At 35.3% G+C, this 24,398-nt stretch overlaps 1 protein-coding gene across 2 annotated transcripts in view; it reads left to right on the forward strand.

The window, feature by feature from the left end:
• Positions 1–24,398, forward strand: part of prkx (protein kinase X-linked) — a 62,337-nt gene that overhangs the window by 11,683 nt on the left and 26,256 nt on the right. Inside the window, exons 2-4 of one of the 2 annotated variants that reach the window (XR_015476661.1) lie at positions 10,189–10,357; positions 12,835–13,098; positions 23,795–23,978. Coding sequence is in view for 1 of the 2 variants with exons in the window: in XM_087237322.1 (XP_087093448.1) it covers positions 10,189–10,357; positions 12,835–13,098; positions 23,795–23,914 (553 nt within the window). In the remaining variant the exon portion in view is untranslated. The remainder of the gene's footprint in view (positions 1–10,188; positions 10,358–12,834; positions 13,099–23,794; positions 23,979–24,398) is intronic. The other variant, XM_087237322.1, reaches the window with a different exon arrangement.

Below are 24,398 nucleotides of genomic sequence, written 5' to 3' on the forward strand. Positions count from 1 at the left end.
TGTCACTGAATACTAGTATCTTGAATATCTATAAATATAATGTGTAAAATATAATGTGCTGTCATCATAGCGAAGATAAAAGTAATCAGATTTTAGAAATGAGTTATTAAATCTGTTGTTTAAACTGTGCTTTGAGCATCTTCACTGTGTTTTTGATTTCATTATTGATTAATAATAAAAACAGTCGGCAGCAGCAGGAATATCGCACGCTGTCTTTTTGAGAATAGTGCGGCTCTGATATGGTTTCTCTTTCACGTGTCTTTTGATTCTCAACTTGTTTGTTTATTACACAAATGGGGGTTAATATGAATAATCAATAAACACCGCGCTCTGACACAAATGTGCATGTATTTGACCATTAAAGCGCTCACATTAAGATCGCGTTAGAGGCCAGACACGGCGCGCACACACACAACAGCACGTGCTCTTTTGCGCTTTTAAAATTATGAATGATGCGCATCCCGTGCTGCAAAAGTTACAGTACAGCACATACTTTTAGTCATTTTCACGTGGAACTGAGCTTTGCAGAGGCAAAGAGTTTTCACACGTGTACAACTGAAAAGGGGGCGGTACGTGATGGAATAATCGTTTATCTCGATTAATGGTTTTTCATAATCGTTAAAAGCCAAAATCGAAATCGGATTTTCGATAAATTGCACAGCCCTAGTGTAACTAAGTAATCTTAAAATGTGAATGCTAACAACCAACAGAATGGAATTCTTGCTGACATTGAAATATACATACTCTTTTGATCTGATCATATGAACCAAATGTTTACACTACCTGACAAAGATCTTGTCGTCGATCCCCGTTGTAATAGCAATACACAACAACTTGACTTCTAGTTGATAATTTGGAAAAGTGGCAGACGTTAGATTTTTTCCAATGATTCATCTGTTGAATTGCATCCCAATCATCACAAATACTGCAGAAGACCTTTTGGAACCTGCATGGATCTTCAGATGACTTTATTATTGTAATTTGAGTCATTGCAGAGATGTATGGATGCAGTCGTCCAAGCTCATGGGAGTTATACACAACTTTTCACAGAACAATGACTTTATAGTCTATACTGTACATTATTTCTATTAAGTGACAAGACTTTTGTCTAACCAAAGTCAGACCTTACTGTCTTAATTAAATATTTAAAAATCAAGGAATGCTATTTTGTTAAAATAAGCGTAATCTAGAGGCCTTTGCCTTTCATTTAAGCCACTTATGATACCAAATGATCAACTAGAAGTCAAGTTATTATTTGTTATACCTAAAACTTTGATAGGCGACAAGACATTGGTCAAGTAGTGTATGTTTAAGAGTCATGAGCTTGTACTTTATTTTGTCACAAGCTTTTTTTCAATCCGAAAACCAATGGAATTACCCTTGGACATTTTTTTGTGGGAACCAGGGTGAAAATTTATCATCCCACCAACTGTTTTTTAGACCAATGAGGTACATGGAAAAATTAGTTGTTATTATTTTAATTAAATATAATACTTTTTGACCATTTATTATCCTATTGTGGCTTTGTCAAAGTTTGTCAAAGTTAGTTTGGTCATACAATCACTGTAACAAAGTCAAACTTACAGATTGAGTTTCACATTGCAGACTGCATTGTGAGAACGCAGATACAAATTATGTGCTGAGAATGTCAAATATTCACTAAGCTCCTCCCTCACAACACCCAACCCCCCCTCCCACACCCACCCCAAACTCTCTCACACACACACACACACACACACACACACACACACACACACACACACACACACACACACACACACACACACGCACACACACATGCACACATTATTTACTGACAGCAGGAAGTATAATCTGTAAATCTAAATACTATCACAAAGTGCATTTGCTCTAAAGCCATGTGTGGTTTAATTTAGAAGAATGGGAGTGGAGCGAAAGCTAATGCATCTTGTTTTATTATTGTTTTCAGAGCTTCACCCTGACTGTATCGATCATTCAAAGCTCCAAAGATTTCAATAGCCTGTAAAAAAAAATAAAAATAAGTAAAATTAAAAGTAAATTACCAACATTAAATATGCAGTTTTGCACATGGTGGTATAATATGCCCCCATGCTTCTCTGCTATCTGAGCTTCTGAAATACATTTGTTTTATGTGCCAACTTTTTTTTTTTTATTTACAAATTAATTCATGTCATTTTTGTGAGTTAAAGCTGTACGTAAATGAAAAATCTAAAAGTTTTGTTTAACATAGAAATTACGAATAGACACACACAGACCACACAATTTAGCCATGCATGTAATCGTTTCTGAAAGAAAAAAATAATAATTCGTGCAATTTGTTTAGCATATGTACATTGAATTCATTTGAATAAAGTTGAATAAAGTATACAGGCTTAACTTGTTCCATAGACATTAGTTTTTTTTTTTTATGCACATTTGTAATTATGTGATTATTAATATTTATTTAGTAACTTTTTGTACAGTATAATAACTGTACAGTTTGGCTGAAAGACTAAAGCTTTTTTTTAATTGTACATTTGTTCAGCTGTTCTCTCTTTGTGTCAGCAATGTGAATGTCCTTTTACGTCATTTTTAAATCAAGATTCTATCCGGCAGCTTTATTGTAATACATGATACAAAAGAGGCATTTTAAATTCATTCATTCATTTTTTTCATTTATTTTCTTTTTGGCTTAGTCCCTTTATTAATTTGGGGTTGCCACAGTGGAATCTAGTTGTTTACATGCTCTTATTTTCATCAATCCTATTAAATTCAAACTGAATACAGTTTTCCAATGATTTGAACTGTATGAATGTACCTCTATCACAGCATTCAGAATTGAGTGAAGCCTCATTTGTAATGTCATTGGAATTACCATCAGAGCATTTATTTATTTATTTATTTATTTAATTTATTTAATTTTATTTAATTTAATTTTTGGAGTTATTTAAATATAAATAAATACATGTAAGGCAAATGGTCCTTAAACAAATGTGCATTTGTAAGAAATATTACAGGACTGCTTGAAAATATTCACAGAATAGCCTGATAAATGGTATAATAAAGGATGTGAGGGATGGTAGAATTTTGCGAACAGGACACTAATTATTTTCATTTGGTTTAATCCCTTTAGCTAACTCACTAGTGTTGCAAAGATCTGCATATTTTGACTGTGCATTTGCTAACTATTGTTTAATGTTCAAAAATCAGGACAGGAACATCACGGTCAGTGTAATGGTTTATTATTATGTTTTGTTTATAAACTAAACAAACTATTACGAATGCTAATCAAGTATCGATACGTTTTACAAAGGTTAAATTGTTGTTGTGAAAACTGCATTTTCATTCTTGGTTTTGTCCCATTGATTCAATTATTTCATGTCTGCATCACCCACTTTCAATCCAATCGAAATTTCATTTGGATCAAGCAACGTTTGATTGACCGAGGTGTCCAGTTACTAATGGATTATTTGGGTGTGTGAGTGTAAATGTATTGAGTACGCCTGAGCTATAAGAAGGTGTTTGAGAACAGAAGCATGCACTGTGTCTGTCTCTCTGCCGTACTGTTGTTTTCTTTAATACTTTGGTTTGTAGTTTCACAATAACAGCTTCAACTCAGCTGAGTAAGATTCCACTGTAACAGGCAGGAAACATGATCTAATAATGTGTCATCAAGTGTCTTACTTCACCTTACAAATTCTGTCTCCTCCCCTCTGACATCTAGGCTTTTGTTTTGTTCAGCACTTGTGTAACCATGACAGTTCAGTGGTCTCTGAACAAAGATTCCTTGTGTGAGGTAAACGTGTTAAATGCCAACATTCCATGTCAGTTATTCCGTCAGTGTCGTTAGCTTATCACAATGGGAGAGGCAAGGAAATGTAGGTTTTCTAATACTGCCCTGTTACAAAATCTAAGAGCAGAGCTTAATACAGTGTTCAAACAGTAATATTTAATAGTAATATTTAGGCCTGTCACGATATTGATTTTTAGTTTTACGATATATTGCACCAAAATATATTATTGTCATTTTATCACCATTTCATGCCACTGATTATATGATGCCAGAATGACGATATAATAGCATCATAATGGAAGTCTTCCAAAGAACACATCTTAAGAATATTCATTCAATTATAGTAATTTTAACTATTTAATAATAATTAGAATGTTAAAAAAACATGTATCATAAACAAATAAAATATATAATCATAAATGTTAACAAAGGGGCGAGGCAGTGGCGCAGGAGGTAGTGCTGTTGCCTCACAGCAAGAAGGTCGCTGGTTCGAACCTCGGCTCAGTTGGCGTTTCTGTGTGGAGTTTGCTCTTCCGGGTGCTCTGGTTTCCCCCTCAGTCCAAAGACATGCGGGACAGGTGAATTGGGTAGGCTAAATTGTCCGTAGTGTATGGGTGTGTGTGGATGTGTGTGTGGATGTTTCCCAGAGATGGGTTGCGGCTGGAAGGGCATCCGCTGCGTAAAAAACTTGCTGGATGAGTTGGCGGTTCATTTCACTGTGGCGACCCCGGATTAATAAAGGGACTAAGCTGACAAGAAAATGAATGAATGAAATGTTAACAAAGAAGTGCAAGGTAAAAAGTAACAGAGGCTGCGATATCTGCATTTATTTATTGCAAATGTCACGTCCATAACGCTGGAATCAGCCACTGTATTTGTGTCTGTGTGTGTGTTTGTCTAAATTTACCTTCATAACGTAACATTGGGTATGATATTTCTATTGAATTTCCAAATTTATTAACTTTATTTATTTATTATACACTATTATATTTAATACTTTCTTATTTTATTTTTTATTTAATAAATTCGATTTATTTCATTATTATTATTATTTAGCATTTTGTGAAGGGGAGTAACAATACATACATATGGATCGACACATTAATACAAACGACAACAATATTTTGATTCTTCACGTAAAATATTGTTATACATTTATTTTAAAGGAAGTTTATTTTGATACTCTCCACATATTCTTTTAAGTCTATGCATTTCCCAAGTTTATGAGCATGGGTACTTATTTGCTTGTAATAACATTACAGTAGCTAAAAAAAAAAAAAAAAAACTGACAGAGAAAATGTTGGGTCATATTTAATATACTATGCAAAATAGCATGTGGAAATTTCTGAGCTTCTGACAATTTGGGAATAAAAGCACCCACATGAAGGGTCATTTATATTGTCTAATGCAGTCCATAATCCTTATCAAATTGGGTTGCAAACAAGCATGACCAATCATAATGCGTGTCGTCAACTAACAGCACAGGCACAAATTCAGTTCATATATACTGTAGGTTTAGAATAATGGTGTAAATACCAGTAAACTGGCTACTAGAGACTTGGGTAAGTCAAATTGCGTGATGACTTGAATATAAAAATAGGGTCAGTGGGAAAGCTAATGCCTTCTCTGTGCTATTGTTTCATTGTGTCTGTAGTAAATCCTTTAATTTTTTTTAATGCCAAAATAGGATTTCCCCAGATGCAAGCTGTTGTCATATCTGGCTCTGCTGTCTAATGCAAATCATGGATTTGAAAATATGTGTTATTTGAGAAAACAGTTGTACACAGCCACAAATCTTAAAGCAAAGAAAACTATGAATGCATCTATAAAGAAATCATTCAATGAAATTCTTTTTGTTTGATGTTTTTCAGCTTTAATAAAAATCTACAGTGATTTATACAGAGGGTGACAGTTCAATAGGACCATTACCGCCGCACTTGATGCTGCGGCAAGACTAATGGTTTATAAAAAAGTGTTTTTAGGTGTAACAGCAGTTTGCAACTATGCCACCAGGGGGTACAAAAGAACAGGATGCGAATGAACAGAAATATACAGTAGCTGTAAATACCCTGCTACTTGTAAATAAAGATAAAATAGCGAAACTAAGCATTTTAACTCCTTCATCAATCTTTAAAAAGCTTTACTATTGTAAAATTAAGTGCAATGGGGATTCAACTTGTAAATAAAAGCAAAATAAATGAAAGATAACTAAAATAAAAGTACAAACATAAAAAAGCAGTGTTTTAGTGTTTTATAGAGATGTACACTATTTGTTATTTTCAAAATCATAGAACTAAGACTGGCAATAAATAAGCATGTCATATAGGCTACCTTTTCATTTACCTTGTCTTTGTTGCTTATTTGGGTTTAGTAATAGATGTATTTATTTAGACATATTAATGAATGTGATTTTAACAGGATTCACAAAGATCGATTCTTTTTTTTTTTTGAAGGGCCTGTGTTGTGCGAGTTTACAGTAAGCTAAATGTAACATACTACACTGACACTTTCATTTTAGAAATAAATACTTAAATACTAAATATTTAAAAAAATCTATTTTAAGTCTTAATTAATGAACATATTGAAGTCTTAACATCTGTAGATGCAGATTGTGTTATCAATTTTCATTTAGTTCAGTTAAATGTTCATCATTTTAGTTCCTTTTTGTGACTTAATAAGCATGCAGAATAGGCCTCTAATAAATTGATCGATACTTGGCGATTAAATCATTTCATAATAATAGATTTATTTATTTATTTAAATTTTTACATCATTCAGAATGTCAGGCTTGTTTGTTCTATCTCAGGTGTGTAGGCATTCTCCTTTAAGAAGTCTTTCAGAAGTCGCTGCTGGTTTATACAAATAAAACACAAGTCTCTCTGCGCCATCTCACAGCTCCTTGATCCACTTCATGCCCTTTAAACTGCCACTCCACAACTGCGGTTTCCAGCCCCGTGACCTGAGTACTAATAGTGCCCGCAGAGAAGAACGTTACCACACATACACATTACCAGCAGATTTTTTTTTCTCTCCCTACAACCGTTTAAGGTTATGTTTGTTTTATCATCAAGGATAAGTAGCATTTAGTGTGAACCTTAAATCTGAGAGCATATAATAGGATGATATCCGCTGGGCATTGACCTGTCAGGTTTGTAACAGTGGCCTGGTGAGACTGAGTAGCCTGTAATTTGGTGGGCGGTTCAAGGTGCCCTGCTCTTTCAGCTCGATAGCTCTCTCCGTCACCGTTGATCATATGTGTGCAGTGTAAGATCTATTACCCACTGAAACTCATGTCACTGTACAGTACAATTCAAAGACAGTTTTTGAGACAGCTTGTCTTTCAGAGTTTTACTCTCTCTGCTTCGATTGCCATTCATTGCTGGAGAAAAGAGATCTCTGTGTGGGGACCAAACACAAACATGCTTTTATAGTTGTGATATTGGAAAAAGGTGTTTAAAAGTAGCATATTAAGGCCTGCTAAATCTATTTTATACCCCTACTTCAACACCTATATTGACTCTTGAAAGACAGTGTAAAGGGAGTGGAAATATTCTCCTAAGAAATGGAACAGCACTTCTACACTGACAAAAGTCTTGTCGCCTATCCAAGTTTTAGGAACAACAAATAATAACTTGACTTCTAGTTGATATCTGAAAGACTTATATAAAAGGCAAAGGCCTCTAGATTATGCTTATTTTACCAAAATAAAATATGATCATGCCTTGATTTTTAATTATTTAATTAGGAAAGTAAGGTCTGACTTTGCTTAGACAAAAGTCTTGTCACTTAACAGAAATAATGCACAGTATAGACTATAAAGTCATGGTGCAGTGGAAAAAGAATTAGTATGGTGAATGACTCCTATGAGCTTGGAGGACTGCATCCATACATCTCTGCAATGATCCAAATAACTTGTTAATAAAGTCATCTGAAATAGCAAAGAAAGCATTATTGCAGGACTTCCAGAGTTCATCAAGATTCTTTGGATTCATCTTCAATGCCTGTAATCCCATCTTTTCCAAATGATCAACTAGAAGTCAAATTATCATTGTTGCTCTTACAACTGGGATCGACAACAAGACTTCTGTCAGGCAGTGTACACAAACACACACACACACATTTAACAGGTTTCTCATTTACAAAGTGTTTTTGCACTGTTCGGACAAACGCTGCTCATTTTCATCTCTGAACGCATACTAGCCTCCGGGTTTCCAGAGCTGCACAAAACTGTACTGTGTATTTACATAGTGTTCATGGATGTAACCACGAGAAAACAACAATATTGTTGTACCAGACCTACTGTCAAAAGCTAATTCATTATCAGCAGACTTTTCAGACAGGGTGGCCTATTTTGTCATTTCATTCGGCAAGATTTTTGAATTTAAGATGTGGTGGAAAATTTTACAGATTATAAAAGACTATCGTTAGTTAGCTGATTTTGGCTAGAGTGGATAATACATACAAATTCATACAATTTAAAGTGAGGAAAAATGTACAATTGTTAAGAGATTTGACCCCAACCCCCACCCATAAACCAAGTCATCATAGGGTGATGAACAAATAGTACTAAATTGTGTTTATGAGATCATACAAATTTATATAAATTAGCCACTAAACCAAAAATGTAGTAAATGTATTGTGACAAACAATCACCCCTTCCATACTGTAGTCAAGCGAATTTCTAATTTATAGTAAGTAAGTTATGTGGATTTATATAGCGCATTTATTGTGTATGGCCATACACCCAAAGCGCTTCACAATCATGAGGAGTCTCTCCAAAACAACCACCAGTGTGCAGCATTCACTGGACAGTGGTGCCAGTGCACTCACCACACACCAGCTATTGGTGGAGTGGAGAGACAGTGATGTAGCCAATTCGGTGGATGGGGATAATTGTGAGGGTCAATGGAGGGAATTTGGCCTGGACAGCGGGGTCACACTTTACAATAATGTTTCATTAGTTAATTTTATTTAATGTATTTACTAACATTAACCAAGAATGAAAAATATATGTACAATAGTGTACATTTTTTATTAATCATAGTTTAACATTTACTAATGCCTTATTAAAATTGGAATTCATGCTTGATACCTTTAGTTGATGCACCGTGAGTTAACATGAAGAAAGAATAAAGAACTGGATTTTCATCAGCCAACATTAACAAGCATGAACAAATGCTGTAATAAGTGTTTTGTTCATTGTTTGATTATTTGATCTTTGGACTGGAAATGAAACAAAACAAAAATAAAGTATACATTTTTTTGTATTTTGGTTATTTAAATTCTCTACCTGAATATTGTTAGACTCCCCAGAAAAATAGTCAAATAGAGCTATTCAAACCATCTTGTGAAACTGTATTCATATCACAATATTTATCACAGAAAAATAAAATATGGCAATATCTGATTTTTCCAGTGTTGTGCAGCCCTTATGGTAATGCTTTTTCATCATTTAGATGACCAAACTGGTCATATATATATATATATATATATATATATTTTTTGCATGTTATTTATCAATACTCTATGCAGGCACTGCAATAATTCGTTTTTAAAAGTGTTTAATGTTTCTTGTTATATTTTTACATTCTTAATTGAACGTTTGCACAGAATAAAGAAAGATAATTATATATGAAAGAGTACATATTTGAGTATATACTTTAAAATGTCAAAAAGACATGGTTATTTCCATACACTTAATAATAACTAATTGAATATATTGTGCATATACAGTTGAAGTCCGAAATATTAGCCTCCCTGAATTATTAGGTCCCCTGCTTATTTTTTTCCAAAATTCTGTTTAAGGGAGAGAATATTTTTTTTCAACACATTTCTAAACATGGTAGTTTTAATAACTCATTTCTAATAACTGATTTATTTTATCTTTGCCATGATGACAGTAAATAATATTTGACTAGATATTTTTCAAGACACTTCTATACAGCCTAAAGTGACATTTTAAAAGCTTAATTAGGTAAACCAGGCAGGATAGTGTAATTAGGCACGTGATTGTATAACGATGGTTTGTTCTGTAGAACAATATGTGTCTTGCTCCTTGGTGCATTCTAATTAAACATAAACATAATCATGATAGAACATTGAGAAGAACTTTCTAAACATGAATAGTTTAAGCCTATACACAACTGGAAGCTATCTGACTGTAGATATACTGTGAGTCAATGGCTATACATGAGAATTATAAATAATGCACATGCACTGTGCAAAAGGGATATTTTTAAGGCAAGCAGTGCGAAGTACAAGATGATTTGAATTGCATTGGCCAAGCGCTTTGTAGCAGCAAGTGTTTCTAAAAGTGACTAATGCATGTGTAGCAAAAAAAAGAGTGTCACTGCAGGTGTTGGATTCTGTGAGATTTCAAAGTTTTGCATTCTTTCTTGTGTTTTATGTACTTTTAGGTACAGGAACTTTTGGGAGGGTGTTTCTGGTGAAGGATAAAAAGACTAGAGGATTCTTTGCTCTGAAGGCAATGAAGATCCCGGATGTCATTCGTCTAAAGCAGGAGCAGCACGTACATAATGAAAAAGAGGTTTTGACGGAGGTGAACCATCCTTTCCTTGTCAGACTGTGAGTAGACATTACACAACATCAACATTTTAAATCTGTTTATGTCTTGTTAGTTCATAATGTTAAAAACTTAAAGTAGGTTATCTGTGTTAATATTTCAGTATCCTGTTTAAACAGTTCAAAACATGCTGTGAGAGCACGTCGTTTCACCAATCCAGTCAATTCAGAGCTTTTTATTTATTGTAGCATTTATTAGACATTATAAAATACTGATCCGTATTATGCTATTTACTAGGGGTGTAACGGATCATGGTTGAATGAATGATGAACAATAAATGATAATGATTTCCAAATGTTTTTTAATCTTTCAAATCGCTGCATTGAAATCTGCATTTGATCAAGAGAGGTTCAGTTTTTACACTTTTTCAGTTAGTTACAAACAATTACATAACACAGAAGTACTGGCATAACAGCTTATAGTTCAGATATAAACATTGATATTTATGGTAAAGATTAAAATCACCCTTTTAATGAAACTTGACGCTGGCGAGTGTTGTTGCAGTTACATTGTTTCACCAAAGGGTTAAACAACCATCATAATTATGTCACTGAATAGGTTTCCAAAAATGATGCACCTATAATGAAACATGAAGTGTTATAAATTAAAGTTAAATTAATTTCTAAGTTCTGTTTGTTAAAACCAATGTTTTTTTGTAGTAATAATTTTGTATAAATGGAAAGTAAATGACATTTGTCTGCTCTCTTTTTTTGCTGATCCGAAAAATGGTCCGATCAGTGACTGAAAAACCATAGCGTGATCCGAACCATGAGATTTGTGGTCTGTTACACTACTACTAGTGATTCTCAACCTAGGAGATTTAGGGAGCGTCTCAATTAGTTCCATTGTTTAGTAGTCAGGGCACTGATCGGGGAGTCAGCCATTTTATGGGCTGTCTCAATCGCAAAAATCTTTTAGTGCACTGAAACTTTTGCTCCATGAAAATCAGGAAGCATTTATGCTCTCTCTGGTCCCTTGACAGTTTTGAAGCATGAATTATGAATCAAATAATTCACAGATAAAAACAAATCACCAAACATAACAAATGAAAGACAAAGGCATATTTCTAAAAAGGAACAAACAATGATACAGAACAATCTAGCAGAATTTAAGCATAAACCATCACTCTGCCATGTTACTGAGGTTGACCTCATTTATTATTGGGTGGAACTTGTGAAATAAAATTGTGTACATAATTGGTCGTCTGATCGCACAGGCTATAGTATCTTCTAACCAGGCTACTAACACGTAACACCAGACTTGGTGAAATACAATCAAAAAAGTAAAAAAATAATAATAATAATAAATATATATATATATATATATATATATATATATATATATATATATATATATATATATATATATATATATATATATATATATATATATATATATATATATATATATATATACCGGGCACTTTATTAGGTACACCTTACTAGTACCAGGTTGTACCTCCTTTTGCCTTTAGAACTGCCTTAAACCTTCGTAACATAGACTATACTGGAATTTTTCCTCTTAAATTTTGGTCTATCCCATTTCACCACATCCCAAAGATGCTCTATTGGATTGAGATCTGGTGACTGTGGAGGCCATTTGAGTACAGTGAACCTATTTTCATGTTAAAGAAACCAGACTGAGATGATTTGTGCTTTATGACATGGTGAGTTATCCTTTTGGAAGTAGCCATCAGAAGATCAGTACACTGTGGGCTTAAAGGCTTGGACATGGTCAGCAACAATATTCGTATAGGTCTTTCTATCAGCTGGAACCAGTCTGGCCATTCTCCTCTGACCTCTGGCATCAGTAAGGTATTTGCGCCCACAGAAGTGTATCTCACTGGATATTTTCTATTTGTCAAACCATTCTCTGTAAACCCTGGAGACGGTTGAAAATCCCAGTAGATCAGCTGTTTCTGAAATACCCAGACCAGCTTGTCTGGCACCAACAACCATGTTCAATGTCACTTAAATCACCTTTCTTCCCCATTATGATGCTCAGTTTGAATCACAGCAGATCATCTTGACCACGTATACTGTACATGCCTAATTGAGTTGCTGACGTGTGATGGCCATGTGATATTTGTGTTAACCAGCAATTGGACAGGTGTACCTAATATAGTGGCCAGTCAGTGTTTATTGAACAATGCAGATATCATGAATTGAGATTATAGTTTGTGGCATGATAGGAATTTGAACAGCAGACACCGAATGAGAAGCGCCTTACAGCATTGCAGCTTTAAAATTCTTAACTTTGTTTTTCTTAGTCTAAATCAAGCAAATTCAGCAGGATAAATCCATGCGCCTGTCATTGCTTATTATTTTTCTGTTTCTAGCTTGTGACTACACATGGGCCCGTATCATTGTGGTCTAATTTCAATACAGAATTGATTTGGAACATTTGAGAATTGATTCAGAAGCGCTAGAAAAGGAATCATTTATATTTCTCATATAAATTTTATGTGAACCTTTCTCAGGTTCTGGACGCACCATGATGATCGCTTCCTCTACATGTTGATGGAATATGTGAATGGCGGTGAACTCTTCAGCTATTTACGCAGCCGAGGACATTTCAGCAACAGTACGGGAATGTTTTATTCAGCTGAAATTGTGTGCGCCATTGAATACCTTCACTCCAAAGAAATCGTCTACAGAGACCTGAAGCCAGAGAATATATTGCTGGACAGTGAGGGGCACATTCGACTGACAGATTTCGGGTTTGCTAAAAAGCTCTCCGAAAGGTATGTTGCTATTGTTTATCCACTAAAACATTGTAATAGCTTAAAGGGTCACGAAACACCAAAACACATTTTTTGAGATGTCAAATGTCATTTATGTGTCCCACGGTGCTAAAAATCACTATTAGAATATATTTTACATATTTTTTTACAAAAAAGTGAAAATTGGTTGTTTTGGGGTTATTTTAAGAAAATTTGTTCTTCTGGTTTGAAAAGAAGTTTTGAAGCAACACAAATGGCCCTGAGATCCTTGTGTAAATTCATTGTAGACTGGATGTCTGTACAGACTAGTTCTCAGCATTAATTCATGTGAAATACTTGGTTCGAAGAAGAGCTTGCTTTGTGCCGGAACAAGCCGGATCTGGATCTGGCACCACTGAAGTCTGATCCGGCACCTCATTTTACCAATCCCACTCATCACACGCACCCCCACCCTGCTCCCTCCTCAACCCGCCCTGCTCAAGCCCCACCCCCCCCCCCCCCTTTTTTTTTGTCCGCAACTTTCATTTGTCAAAATGATTTAGTTACTGCATTTATGGTAATAGCACTACAACATTATGGACTGAAAGATTCACTGCATTTCGTGAAAGGAAAGTCTATACACACAGCTGTTTGACACTATTCTCTGCACCTACCGAGTCTCTGCATCTACAGAGAAATGCTGAGGGTTTTTTTTTCTCCCGTATGGCATGCGGTATAAAAAATTGCATGAAAACAACACTCCTCCGGCTGTTCCTCACATCCAATATCTTGTTTGTCACAAGCGGGGGCATGCGTAAAATGTTCCTGAATGAAAGTGAAAGTGCCAAACTGCAGTTAAAGTCGACAACTCAAGAATGAAACATCCAAAATTACATGACACAATGACGTTAATTGAATTATGTGCTATAAAATTTAAAACGGGATCATGAAAGGAACATTCAAAAAGTAACTCGTGAACACCTTAATAATATTATTGAGATTAAGGCAAATTATTAGATTACTAATGTCCATGTAAACATAGTCACTGTCTATCTTTCCTGTGTCTGTGTTTGTGTTGCCACTTTGAAATCACAGCATGAAATTAGCGCGTACATTACTGTAACTTCCCTTTTAAAGCAAACCCTTCTCTCTTTCACCACTTGACATTCCCACCTCAACAAAGCTAAACACCTTCCTGATTTTTTTTATAAATAGGTATAGGTGAATTAAGTAAACAAAATTGGCTATAGTGTGTGTGTGTGTGTGTGTGTGTGTGTGTGTGTGTGTGTGTGTGTGGGGGGGGGGGGGGGGGGGGTGTGTGTGTGTGTGTGTGTGTGTGTGTGTGTGTGTTTCTCAGTACTGGATTGCAAGAAAGGGCATCCACTGTTTAAAACACATGCTGGAATAGTTGGCAGTAGGTCTTTGTGTTTAATTGAAATCGAATCGTTATCCCAATTTAAAACGTCGCGATTAACTAATTGCAAGAAGCTGTGATATGAAATATATATGTATTACTTAATTTTCCCAGCCTAGAGCAAGTGCGTGACTGTCGTTTGTGTGTGATAGTCTTACTAGACAATTGAGTGAGCACACTTTTGTTCTGCCCAATCTGAATTGCGCAACCGCGGAATTGCAGAACGCCCACAAAAAAACAAAAAAAAAAACATAGGGAAAGTGCGGACAATTGGGATAATGGCATCTGCTGCTTCTGAAGCAGTAATAGACAAATTAATATCAAAGAAAAAAAGGACATTGGTAATATGAGAAAATTTTGGTTTCAAAGTCAAAGACACCAAACAAAAACAGGTCATTTTTAAGAGCGGTCGCAGAATTGTTGCCACGGATTACAGATTATTGACCGGAAGCTTGAATTAAAAATGTAATTACAAATCAAATCTCAATCGCAATATCTGTCAGAAAAATCACAATTCGATATTTTCCCCAAACCGCACAATCTTAGTTGGCAGTTTATTCCGCTGTGGAAACCCCTGATAAATAAGGGACTAAGACGAAAAAAATGTATGAATGAATGAATTTCCTAATTAATCCCATTAATTAACTTCAATAGCACTAGTAAATAGACATGTGTTTATACATGCTTTTTATTTTAGTATCAAGAATATGTCCAACTTTTCTTGTCAAAGTGCTTAAGAATCAGAAAAAAATGCTGTGAAAGATTGGCATTGCAGACAGTTGCACATTCTTATATTTAATCTCTAAAAATGTCATTGGCACATTCCTAGTCTAACAGACATGATGGAATTTGACTGCAGAATTCACACTTTTTCTGTCTGCTGTTGATGTCTTCTCGGATGATATATTGGTACACTGAAGTATACTCATTACTCCTTAACGCACTCCTAAATAGGTCTGTTGATTTTGTGAAATCTTTTGAAGTTATTTTTAAGTACATAAACCAAGGTAAGAGAGAGATGGAGTGCAGTTATCTGAAGTGAGTTTCTTTGATGATTTAAATTGATTTTAGCATTAGGCATGCTCTAGACGTTTACCTTAATTCCATGGCATTTTAGCATTCGCCGTGTTTTCATTGTCAAATAAAAAGAGATTGTTCATTCAAGAAGAAAGTCTTGCTTCAGCTTCTTTTTCTCAGTGAATTATTAAGGCAGGTTTTTAGCTGAAACTGTTCTTGGTGGTTCATAAAAACATTGTCTGCTTGCTCTTAGAAAGTCAAAAATCATAATGAAGCAAAACAATGATCTGTCCAATAAGCAGCATTATTACTTTAATTCACAGCTTTTACAAATAGTCCTGAGCACATATGCAGCTGAAAGCTTGTGCTGCAGATAGCTGTGAACTTGTTCAGGACCATTTGCCATGACTTTGGGAAAGAGGTAATTATGTTGTAAATAATGTTATGTTTCTTGCACAGACTAAACTTTTTGCTTCATAAAGTCTCAATTTATCGTCAGGAGCCACATGTGCTTATTTGGTTGTGCCCATATTTTTCTTTTTTTCTTCTTCTACTCACTCATTGACTCTCAAAGTTTTGACTTGCAGTTATAAATTATGAATCAACAAGGTAAATTATTTCAGATTAGAACCATATTAATTTGTTATATTATATTTGCCATGAACTTACTGACCTTAAAACTGAATATTCAGCAAAAGAGACAGGGTGTGTTTCTTAATTGTCTAAGAAAATGGAAAGAGGCAGTTGTTATTGGCTCAGTTTTTTTTATTAATTATGCATACAGTTAAGATGACAGTCATATAAATATGCAGCTATATGACACCTCAACATTTTTAGTGTTCGTTAAGTTAATATCTAAGTGAAAATAGGCAGTAAAGTAGCCTACACTGTTCCCTTTGAAGATTTACCCGATGTGTCCTCTGGAGTTTGTTTTCCATATCAAACTTGCGAAGTCTGGACTTAAGGAAACAGTGTGCAAGACTGAACTTTGTGCACTTAATATTGAGAAAAACTCCAATCAGATGTCTCCGTTTTTCCCCATTCCCACGGACACAGAGCAGCAGCGTTTTAAATTGAAAACCGCCTCTTCAGCATTTTCAAAGAGCTTAGTTTTCAGTGCTCAAAAACTCTTGCAAAGTGAGGGCGGAAGGCGTAACCGTAGCAAAATGTATGTGTTTTAAAACTAAAACGTATTAATGTAAACAGGACCTTGCATACAAGAGGCTTATTGAAGCTCTCATTACCCCAAAAATAATAAGTACATTTCATTAGTTTAGTACTTTTTCCTCGTGTCATTCCATTGTTATTAATCATGTTTTGTTTCATCTTTATGGTTGAATTGTTTAGGGTTTTACCAAAATCTGGTACAATGTCATGTCAACTTCTCCTTTAGAAATGTATTCAACAGAAAACAAAAATCAGAACATGGTCAATTCTTATATTCCCTGCTGGCTTGTTTCATAAATATTCACTAAATGTCCTACTATAAATATATAAAATATTTTTATTAGCAGTATGCATTGCTAAGTACTTAATTTATTCAACTATATAGGGGATTTTTTTTTTTTTACCTTCAGGTTACAGATTTTAAATAGTTGTATCTTAGTTAAATATTGTTATATTCTAACAAAGAATATGTAATTGGGAATCTTATTCAGCTGTCATGTGATGGATAAATCCACAAACAAAAAACAAAAGGAAACTTCTGGTTTTGTTTTCCAGGGTCACATATGTGGTTTACCTACCCCTTTAAATGTGAACCATTGCACCTACATTGCTAAACCTTAAAAAATCTATACATGATCAAAGTCAGTTTAGCATTTTGTGAAGTTTGATCTGTAATATTAATAATGCAGAACAGGCTCACATCACTCTTTGTCCTTCAAAACATCTGACTGAATTGCTTTGTTTACTCTTTACTCAAACAGTGTGACTCCCTGTACAAAAGACATAAAGAATTGCTTTACTGCGGGTATTAAAGCAGTCTAATACATGTGCCTCTTTAACAAAAAAGGCAGCTTTGTTTGGCCCCCAGAGCATCCATCAACCCAGCATTATTAATTCTGCATAAGAACGGTATGGATGAAGCAATTTTAGAGTAACCTTGCAGAAATTGAAAATTCCTCTGGTTGTGCCTTGTTATAGTATCATTCAAATATAAAAAAAATATATATATATATATATATATATATATATATGTGAATAAATATAGTTGTGTGTTTGTATGGTGCATATTCGTCTGCAGTTTAAAGTACCGCATTGCTTTTTTCAGAGCAAGCCATGACCCCTCTGATGTGGAAGCATAATGGGTTATGATTCTGTTCTCTGCGCATGAGGAAGGAGCCCTCAACGATGGTAGTCTGGCTGATATGCAAGTGACCCACATATAGAAACTAAAAGCAGAGCCTCTGGTCCAATAGAGAAGACAACTGTCCCTCCAAGCAACAGCTTTGGCTTTTCCAGTTGGAATAGAAAACGTCTGCATAGTTTGTCATGTGGCAACATTGCCATCTGGTGGCTGTAAATACATTTGCCATAACAGACTGTGATATTTCCCTTTTGCCTTGATCAATGGCCATTTGAGCTGCTTGTGTTGTTATATGAGGACAAGAATGCTAGAAGCTTTGGATATCTTGTCCCAGATCAGGCACCAAGCTTTTTTCCTATTTTCCTTTAGATAGCATTAGGGCATTTTTCATCTGTTATTCTTTTGTCATCATGTCAGAGCATCTGCTGAAGATGAGGGCTTATTATTGTGTCACAGTCGCTGATGTATTGCAGGGCTCTTATTGTGGTTGTGTTTGGGGGCGAAGGAGGCACAGCTTCAAGTGGCCAATCAAAACAAAAAAGCATAAAAGGGAATTATGAGAAAAGGCACCTTCAGCACAACAGTGTTGACATTCTAAAGGTGCTTTTTGAAAAAAAAAATCTGACTGGGTTTTGAGATGTTTACACAGTTGTTACAGCAATGTCAAACTCGTCAGCCGTCAGAGCACAGAGTAACAGTTAAATACAACAGACTGACAGGCTTACTTTTCTACCCTTGTTCAGATACACACACACACACACACACACACACACACATACACACCCAAGAATAGGCATACGGATGAACATAGGTGCAGTATGTAAGTTTGACACCCAGAGGTTGAACTAGGTATTGTATTCCTGGATAAAAACAAATGCAAGCGCAGGTTACTAGGTTGATGACATCAACAGGAGTGAGGCTCAAGTCTAAAAGGCTGATTTAAGTTGTTTGTTGTGGAATATTGTCCATATTGTTATATTTTCCGGGTTTTTGTCCTAACCAACATCTCAAATTGATACATTAGAAAAGACTTCTATTTCTCACAGGTGAAAGGTACACCTCAGGTACACCTCATGTGCATTATTCAGCATTAAATGCTAATAATGTGAGTTCGAATGCCATTTTCGTGACATTTATTGCCATACTACTAAAAGCAGCAGCAGATAGTTCACTTAAGATCTTGAATATAAAATAAACCATTTGAAATTGTACTTTAGAACTGTGAAATAATGCAAACCAACTAGAGATGCTCCAATAACTATTTTTGCAGCCAATACTGAGTACCGATTCTTTGTCTCGGTGATCAGCCGATACTGAGTACCGATTCTAATGCTTCAATCTTATAATTATAGAAATTATAATTACATATAATAAAATGACACAGATATAAAAATTGGTCATAAAAAAATGACAAACAATGCAATTTGGAAACATTGCGAATGATGAAAGAATAATGTCTCAATCAAAAAAATATTTGGAGCGCATATTTGATGCATAATGCTGCGTTCACACCAGACGCGGAAGAAGCGCCAAGTGTGAGTATTTTACATGTTAAGTCAATGCAAAGATGCGATTAGACATCCTCTGGCGCGATATGAGGGAATGAGGTGGCGCGAATAACACGATATTGACCTGTGAATCGCTCAAGTTGGAAGTCTGAACTTCAGCAGACATTCGTGCCGCGTTAACCAATCCGCATCTCTTGTAGGGCAGTGATTATGACATAGCGCCTGTTGGTGTCCCTAGGGAAATCCTCATGCCGACACCGGACAACAGTTCATCAAACTGGACTCGGCTCAGTTAAAAAAAGCACTGCAGACAGCTTCCATCATCTGAGTGCACCTCAGAATGGATCTAGTGGGCTCAGGCACAGCTCCAAACGAATCGACACTGTTTAGCAGGCTTTCTGAAGTACATAAACAGCTATTCTATCAAAAAAAATACATGTTAGCCATTTAGCAATGAATCTAAAGTGACTGGGCAGACAGAAGCCCTGCTCATTATGCACATCTGCGTCTGTTGTGAAGTGAATTTGAAGGTGAATGAAGCGAGTAAACTCAAAATGTTCAGGGGTCTATTTATGTGCGAATAGCACGATTAATCTGCCTGTATCGCGTCTGGTGTGAACACAGTATAAGAAGTTAAACTGCATACCCATAAATCACTGCTTCTTTACTAAAAGGTAATAGGTCTATAAACTACTGTTTATTGCAATAAGTATATTAAAAGAAGTTATATTATTAACTAATCAAACCCCTGTGATCAGCCAGATTGGTGGGTACCGATCGAGTCATTAAATGTAATTTTCGGCCGATCGATCGGAGCAGCCCTAAACCATTAATTATCGATGATTAAAAAAACACATTTAATAATGTTAAAGAGGTTTAATATGTATTAATTAGATTATAAGCATTACTATTTCGTAAGTGAGTGCTTATTCTGTGCTTTTGAATGGCTGTATTAAATTCCTGTCGTGTTTTGTCTGGTGTTAACAGCCAAATTGCTTATTACTGCAAATCTTATTGCGTAGCATGTTGTCAGGACACAGGGTTACAATGTAACCTGATTACCTAATGTTTACAGTTGTAATATTTATATTATTTACTAATTAATAAACTCATGTGGATCTCTGAATCTGCGTTTCATTTCGGAGTCTGCTATTGTTCACAGGAGGTCACATTTCGGTCACGGACACATGCTTTGAGAGCCTTCCTGATTAAATGAATGACTGAAAGAAATACATGGTTTTCCACAAAAGCAACCCACGGTGCTGAAATATAATTGGCTAAACTGGCAGTGGGCAGGTTTAAAGAACCAAAACAAAGACAATGTTCCAGCACATTTTCAAAGCAAAATATCTTACTTCAGCATTGTTTTTCAGATAAACAAGAATGTTTACTAAGCCTGTTCCTTAAATATCTGCAAACATATAATGGCATTGTTATGCTTTAGAGAGTCAAACACTTACATACAGCACCTTTAAGTGAGTCATCAGGTGTGCTGTTCTTAATTTCAGGAACTGATCTTGATAACAGGATCAGTTTCATCACAGCTCCCATTAGCGTGCAGTCTGATATAATTAGTGTAAACATAAATCATCAGAGCCAATTGAAAAGCATGTCACATGAAATGCAGTGTATTTGAATGCTGTTGTGAACTGACACTGAGAGGCTTCAGTTAACACAGGAAAGACTAATCCTCTATATTACAGAGAGTAGAACTAAAGCCAGACAGCTGAGCAGAGAAAGATAAAGAAAGAAACTGAAATGGAGAGCAAGAAAAAGAAGGAACGGAAATAATGTGAGAGACATGCAATCAAGCTGTTCCAGACTCCCTTTATGCAAGTTCACTGTTATTGTTGTATAAGCTTTAACATGCACTAGTGAGGTTATATATTTAAGAATAAAAGTGGGGCAAGTGCTGAGCCATAAGGTTACCCCAGATATATATATAGTCTCTGGTGTATCACTTGTGTTTTCTTCTTTCTGTTGGCAGGTTACAAGTATTTCTATGGGAACCAGATCAGAACCTAAAACCTTTTTTTGCATATATCTCATTCTTTCCTAATTGACATTCTGGTTTCAACAGATACAGTTTTATAATTCTGTTAGAAAACCATGTCCAGACAGAGAAGCAAAGGGCAGCCGTTTGCTGAAGGACAGGTCAACAGACTCATTTATCGACCGGCCCCTTGGCCCCAAACAAACACAGATTTGTCATTTCACCCCATGAAGCTGCTGCTACTCCGTGTAATCAGAAACCCTCTACTACAAATAAAACACAGTGTAGCGGGCTTTCACTCTGCCTTCTAGCTCAATATACAGTTACGCTCATAAGTATCCTTGGCTTGAAGTGGATATACTGATATACTGTCTCTACCCTAGACCAGCCGATACAATCCTGTTCAGATAGCCAGCTGTCACTATGTGCACTGTAATTACACCTCACTGTGTGCCATATATATATATATAAACAGTGGTAAAGTGTGGACTGAGATCTTTTTAGAAATGCTAGATAAAATGCCAGTGTGGACAAAAGTCGTCTTTATTCTAAAATGCCATTTTAAAACTAAGACGTATTAGTGTAAATGGGGCCTAAGTGTGTGTTTTATTTGTTTATTTTATTTATTTATTTATTTTTTTTGTGCGGGTTGTTGCTGCAACATGGGCGGGGCGAAGGATCGCGATGCCGGCACAGCATCGTGACGTCTATCGGTCATCGGCGATAGATAATAGCATCGACTATCGACCCAATCCTAGTGTCTTTATTTTTAGAAATTTAGATTTAAATGTAGCTTACACAGTAAAAATGGTGAATACACATTGTCACATCACACACCTGCAGCACTTCAAGAAAACATAATTAAATGATATCCACTTTATATGCTACATGATGTTTTACGTGAATTAAAGTGGGGAAAAAAGTAATAAACAGTTAAAAAAAAGAAAATGGCCACAAATTCCAACAAAAACTAAAGTTTTTTTGCAGCAATATTACTGTTGTGTTGACTATGACTACAGCAGGACAAAACCCAGCGATTGCATAGTTTTGTGACATATTCATAACATTATTTCACCGTTGGATGTAAATCAGTGGTCACCAAACTTGTTCCTGAAGGGCCGGTGTCCAGCAGATTTTAGCTCCAACCCTAATCAAACACACCTGAACAAGCTAATCAAGGTCTAACTAGGTATACTTAAAACATACAGGCAGGTGTGTTGAGGCAAGATAGAGCTAAACCCTGCAGGGACACCGGGCCTCCAGGACCAGGATTGGTGACCCATGATGTAAATGCTTAACAAATTCAAGTCAGACATACTTCTCAGTGTACAGTTAAAGTCAGTTAAAGTATATATATATATATATATATATATATATATATATATATATATATATATATATATATATATATATATATATATATATATATATATATATATATATATATATATATATATATATAGCTTAAAGGGGCTAATAATTTTGACCCTAAAATGGTTTTTAAAAAAATAAAAACTGCTTTAATTCTAGCTGAAATAAAACAAATAAGACTTTCTTAAGAAAAAATGACATACTGTGAAAATGTCCTTGCTCTTTAAAATCATTTGGGAAATATTTAAAAAAGAAAAAGAAAAATTCTAAGGGGGACTAATATTTCTGACTTTAACTGTATATTGGCTATTGAGCACTTTTGAAAATTCTCCAAATTGGTACAAACCATGGTTTGAAATTAAGTTGCCACATGCAAAAAAAAAAGTGCAATGTAGTTGAAGTACTTTTTTTTTTTTTTTTTAACAATTGTTTAGTAAGCAAATTTTACATTTGTGAATATAGGGGAAAAAAAAATTGTTGTAGAGTATTTAAGGTTTTTAACACTCAATTTTTACTGATATGCTTAGTTTTACAGACCAAGCTGATTGTTTATCTTTGAAAACATAAAAATGCTTAAGTTTCTTTTTTATTGATTTACTTCTAATTAGTCAACATTCTTTCAGTCAGCAGTTAATGGTTAACTACAGTCATCTCTAATTTCTCATCATTACCTGACTAATGACTGTCATCCTGGCGTGAACTCAATATTGGATAAAACTATGGATCAATGTTATCCAGCTCGATTTGTGGATGTCTGATCATGTGGATATGTTTAATAACAGCAAGAGAGTCTGACATTTTAATTAAACATGGTCATTGTTAATGTATATAGTCATTTCAAACCAACCTTGCATATGATGTAAGTACTAAATTGCAATTTGGAGTCTTCATATGAAAGAATATCAAACAGGTTTGTTGGTACTTGAGGCAAACCTGCATGAGTGAGGGATGACAGATCTTTCATTTTTGGGGCGAACATGTCATAGATATCATTTTAGCTTCAAAGTCTTAAAACATTCACTTTATTTCCAGGTTTTTATCCTAGAGTCTAAGGCTTGGAAGCCCTGTGGGATTTTGTGCTCTCTTTCTTTCCATTGCTAATGCATTCATTCTTTCTTATTTTCAAGGACATGGACTCTGTGCGGCACTCCTGAGTATTTGGCCCCAGAGGTGATTCAGAGTAAAGGTCATGGGCGAGCTGTGGACTGGTGGGCTCTGGGTGTGCTCATCTTTGAAATGCTGGCAGGGTAAGACTGCACTACATTTATCTACTGCAGAACATTTTACACCAGAGATTTCAACGAGAAGGCTGTATACTGCAAGTTTGTAAGTTACTGCAGGGCATCCACAAAGATGTAAAGCAAAATTATCTTATTTTCCTATTAATATATGTATTTAATAATAATAATATTAAAGCCATGCCTCCTAAAGCCATGGGCCACATAAAATAGACAACACAATATAACAGTTAATCATGAGTCATACACCAGTTAGAAAACTTCATAGTACTGTAAATACTTTATAAGGGTGGCACAGTGGGTAGCACAATCCCCTCACAGCAAGAAGGTCAATGGTTCAAGCCTCGGCTGGGTCAGTTGGCATTTCTGTGTGGAGTTTGTATGTTCTCCCTGTGTTCGCGTGAGACTCCTCCAGGTGGTCCGGTTTCCCCCACAAGTCCATAGACATGCGCTATAAGTGAATTGGTTAAGCTAAATTGGCCGTAGTGTATGT

This window comes from Danio rerio, chromosome 1 (assembly GCF_052040795.2).
Source record: "Danio rerio strain M-AB ecotype USA chromosome 1, GRCz13ab, whole genome shotgun sequence".
NCBI classification, from domain to species: domain Eukaryota; kingdom Metazoa; phylum Chordata; class Actinopteri; order Cypriniformes; family Danionidae; genus Danio; species Danio rerio.